This window comes from Berghia stephanieae, chromosome 2, assembly GCF_034508935.2.
Source record: "Berghia stephanieae isolate SIO BIC M18660-M18661 chromosome 2, UCSD_Bste_1.3, whole genome shotgun sequence".
Lineage (NCBI taxonomy): Eukaryota > Metazoa > Mollusca > Gastropoda > Nudibranchia > Aeolidiidae > Berghia > Berghia stephanieae.
Window position 1 is genome coordinate 93,045,886 of NC_088361.1, and position 4,754 is coordinate 93,050,639.

The 4,754-nt window shown below is 36.7% G+C and overlaps 1 protein-coding gene across 1 annotated transcript in view; it reads right to left on the reverse strand.

Moving 5' to 3' along the window:
- Positions 1–1,718: 1,718 nt before the first annotated feature.
- Positions 1,719–4,754, reverse strand: part of LOC144965882 (pre-mRNA-splicing factor SLU7-like) — a 23,999-nt gene continuing 20,963 nt past the window's right edge. The window contains exon 15 of the mRNA XM_078901705.1: positions 1,719–3,139. Coding sequence (XP_078757831.1) covers positions 2,957–3,139 — 183 coding nt within the window. The 3' untranslated portion in view covers positions 1,719–2,956. The remainder of the gene's footprint in view (positions 3,140–4,754) is intronic.

Genomic DNA, 4,754 nt, shown 5'->3' on the forward strand with positions numbered 1-4,754 from the left:
ATTAGGCCCATGGTGCGGGAGTTTATCCCGGTTTTTATAGCGTGAAACGGACAATAGCATTTGCTTGCTACCCTTCGGATAGGACGCTAGTCTATCGCAAAGTACTCCCCGCCAGATCTAACAGACCCAGCTACCCAATCACTGAAGGACAGGGAGAAGGGGGGGTCAGAAAAAAATCTCGACTACACTTGGGATCGATCTCGGTCCCATTGCGTGTGAAGCGAGTGCTCTACCAACTGAGCTATCGGGACCCCCGGTGGGAGCAAAGCTTGGACTAAAAAACGCAAGAGAGTAAGAAAACTTTTTGTCCTATACACCAAACTTATTTCGATTTCGTTACAGTGTCTGAATGACATATCTTTTTTAAAGAAATATTTAAATGATGCTTCTTGTCGTAACATATCTTAATTAAAATTAATGCTTGGCAATCTGGCGTTACAATTTTTTTTCCTTGAGGAAGACTGATTTTTTCTGGGATGCTTTTTCTTTTACCTTGTATTTTTCTTTCTTGCTTTATCTAGCACCATTTCATACACACTTGTACAGATCTTTTTCTTGCACCGGTGCCTGCTCCCTACTTTCTCAAATTGTTTTTGTAAACTTGATATCCTCATTGATATCCATTAATCCTCATTAATTTCGGCCACATCAGAAGGCACGACTCACTACAGAAGACCATTGCAGAGGGAAAGATAGAAGGCAAGCGTGGTCGAGGACGAAGAAGGACAAGCTGGCTTGGAAATGTCGCAGCGTACGTAGGAAGCCCCATAAATCAATGTGCGAAACTCGCAGATGAGAGAGAGAGAGCTGGCGAACCATGATCTCCAACATCGTGTCCGACATGGAACATCGGTAAAGGTAAAGGTAAATCCTCACTATCTATTTATTGGGCGGGGGAGAGTAATAATATATTAGATTCTTAAAATCCTTCGTTTGAAATTTCGAACGGGTTCCCAATGCGCTTTGTCAAATCCGACTGCTTCCCTCGTGGAATAGGACTTTTGTTTTGTTTTTGTTTTTAAGGATTTACGGCGCTTGCAACACATTTAGGTCATATCACTCCAGTTAAAAGGAAGAAAATTGGATAGTAAAAACATTCTAGAAGTACAATTAAAAAGGACTTGAAGAAAAAGTAAGACAAAGGCGAATGGTTTAAATAGGGAACAGATGTAGATTCCAAGAGCACACCATCAGTGTACTTAGTTTGAGATCACCTAAAAGTCTCACCCAGACACCAGTACAAGATCCCACTAAGAGGAATAATCTCAGATGTTTACAAATCATGTTAAATATACAAAAACAACTACATTACAGAGAGATGATTTTCAAGGAAAAAAAAGTATCATCTCCCGAAACTGTAACTTTACATTCGACTGTTTCCCTCCCGGCCAGAGTCAGGACAAAAATAAGTAATCTCTTTCCAAGACAAAGACAGACAGCAATTGGAAAACAGATATAGGGGTATATAAGACACAGGAAGTAGCTACCTGCCCACTATGGGAGGTCGGGAACCCCACCCAGGAATAGGACTCCAGCCAGTACATAGGGTCATGAGTAGATGGAGAAGGCAGCAACACCAAGGCATACAAGGGCATCAACGCAGTGTTGAAGGAATACGAAGAAGTAAGGCTTTAAACGACTTAATCCGAATCCTTTCAAACAACTCATTACAGTTTAAAGGATGAACATGAAATAAGGAAAGAAACACAATTAGATAATACTGTTTGTACATAAAATATTTTATTATACATTCAAATGCAAAGAGTCACAAATCATTGAAAAGAAGTTGTGTGGGCGTGTGTTCTTTTTTCACTTTGTATTACAGTAATTTATTTAGCCATATTATTTCACACGGAAATTTTTTTTTTTTAAGTAATAAAATTACCTTTATTCATCCCATAGGGGGAATTTGTCTCTAGGGTCTATTCCAAGGGAAGACTGGAATAACCCAGGCGTCAGACTAACTCTCTCTCTCTCTCTCTCTCTCTCTCTCTCTCTCTCTCTCTCTCTCTCTCTCTCTCTCTCTCTCTCTCTCTCTTCATAGATTAAATACAAAGTCAGAGATGTTCATGTTATCAAGACAGCACACAGCACATAAATGAATGTACTGGCAGAAATTCTAGGACAAAAATGAATCCCCCATGATCCATCATATCTGATGTTAAATAAGAAGCCAATATCTTTCTCTCTGGAATTTTCTTTTTTTTTCGTTTTCTTTCTTTCTTTCTTTTTAAAGCAGTAAAGTCAGCATTTCGTCATAGAATTAATGATAACAAATTCTTTTTCAATTTTAATAAAATGGGTATCTCTACGATTGAGCTGCATTTATTTTAACTTTGAAAATATGTAGAAAAACGTCAATGATGTTGATCGCTTTTGGGGAAAATAAATTATTAGGTTAGCAAACTTTAGAAATGAAGAACAACAAAAAAAATCAATTCATCGGAGGATTAAAACAAAATTCCCTTTAATAGTTTCAGCAAGTTATCTCCAAAGTCGTGTGCAATCCATTTGTACCAAAAAAAATAATTAAATTGCAAGCAACCAATCAAATCAGATACAAATCTGAAGTGTGTTGTGCATGACTCAGAGTCGACCCGCAGTAAAAATGTGTGAGGATATTAAATCAACTTAGTTCAGCTTGGAATGTAAAATTTGAACTGATAGCTTGACAAAATATACGCTACCATTACTGACCTGCAAGGCCAATGATCTGAGGTTCGATCTCCAGTCTAGGAAAACTGATCTTCGTTTTTCCTTCCTTTTTTGTGTGGGAAAAGATGGGGGGGGGGGGGGGGGGGTCTTTTTCTTTTTAAAAAAAATGTAATTTCATGTCCAATATAATAATGTAGATCATACGCCATATTTAATATTCTTAGTTTAAACACATGACTGCTCTTACAGTTTTCAATAAAACTACGACAGTAACCTCTCCCAGCCCCATATTTTCTCCACTTCAGTCCTGTGAAAGAAACTTTGCCATGGGGTCATCGGCATTCATCTGCCTCAGACGGAATGCCTCGATCTCGGCATCTGTGGGTACAGTGACCTTCACCATACTGTTGTAAGGTCGTTTCCTCTCATCCAGCTGAAGGAGTTTCTCCATCTTCCGGTCGTGAGCTCTCTGTTCCTCCAATGCCTGAAAAAAAAAAGATCGTCATTACAATTAATTTAAAAAAATAGATAAATAAATAAATAGGTAAATAATAAATAAATAAATAAATAAATAAATAAATAAATAAAAAGATAGTCTATAAATGAATAAATAAACAAATAAATAAATTATTTAATTAATTAATAAAATAAAAAACAACATTCCATTCATTTCACCCCAGAGAAATTGTCCTTTTTTGAGTCTATCTTTAGAAAACTCACAGGTAAACCAAGCGTCAGCTGCAATGAAGAACTGCAAAATGAGCAAAAGGGTGGTGAAGTTTCCTGCTAAAAGAAGAAAAAAAAAAATTGCTGACAGCAAGCCTCCAACCCAGATCACCCAGTTGTGGATGCAAAGACTTAGCCACACGGCCATCTCCGTTTTAAAAAATCAGAACTACAAAGAAATCCACTTAAAGTGATCACCTTTTGTTGATACCAATTTTTTCAGTTATTTATCTAAGCGTGTTCCGTTGGTAATGGGTTAAGTCAACCACATTTAAAATCAACCAATCTTTTGCCACTGTTGATGTCTGAACGCCCTCTCTCTCTCTCTCTCTCTCTCTCTCTCTCTCTCTCTCTCTCTCTCTCTCTCTCTCTCTCTCTCTCTCTCTCTCTCTCTCTCTCCCTCTCTCTCTCTCTCTCTCTCTCTCTCTCTCTCTCTTTCTCCACTACCCTTCCCTATTCATTCACCTCCTTCATCCATCTCCTTTTCCTTTTTGTCTCAGTCTTTTATCACCCTCGCCATTCTCCTCCTAACCCTCCTTTTTCTCCTTGAATAACCCGGTATTGAAAGTTAAGGATGAAATATCAAAAATTTTATAAAAGAAGAGAAAGGAGCAAAAACTGATAAGAATAAAAAAAAAAAAGAGGAAAGAAAAAAGGCCATGATAGACTGGAAAAGAGTGATTAAAAAAAAAAAAAAAAGAAAAAGCGATTTCAGCTTATCTGCTGTCTTATACGAGTAAAACAATAAAGTGACCTCTCCCCCCCCCCCTCATTCCCCCATCTCTCTCTCTCTCTCTCTCTCTCTCTCTCTCTCTATATATATATATATATATATATATATATATATATATATATATATATATATATATATATATATATATATATATATATGCCTCCTTCCACTCTTTTTATTAAATAATAAATCATTTCAATCGAGACCAGGAAGTAAATTCCTCATTGTTTTTATTCCAATAAAAGGTACATGGCACATCCTGACGAATCCTCAATAACGCACCCCCGTCAATCCCATAACGCCTTTTCCACTACTCTTTATTAATTATTTTTTTAATTATTATTTTTTCCTCTTCCCTTTCTAATTTAAATAAAGCAATATTTCAAAACTCGACAATATCCATTGTGAAAATATGACAAGCGTTGGCTTCACAATAAACATATCATCCGGAAACAAATATTGATTCTCTCTCTCTCTCTCTCTCTCTCTCTCTCTCTCTCTCTCTCTCTCTCTCTCTCTCTCTCTCTCTCTCTCTCTCTCTCTCTCTCTCTCTCGCTCTCATCTATTCATTATTACATATATTTATCTATTCAATCTTTAATTTATTTATTAATTCATCGATCTATTTATTTAAATGTTT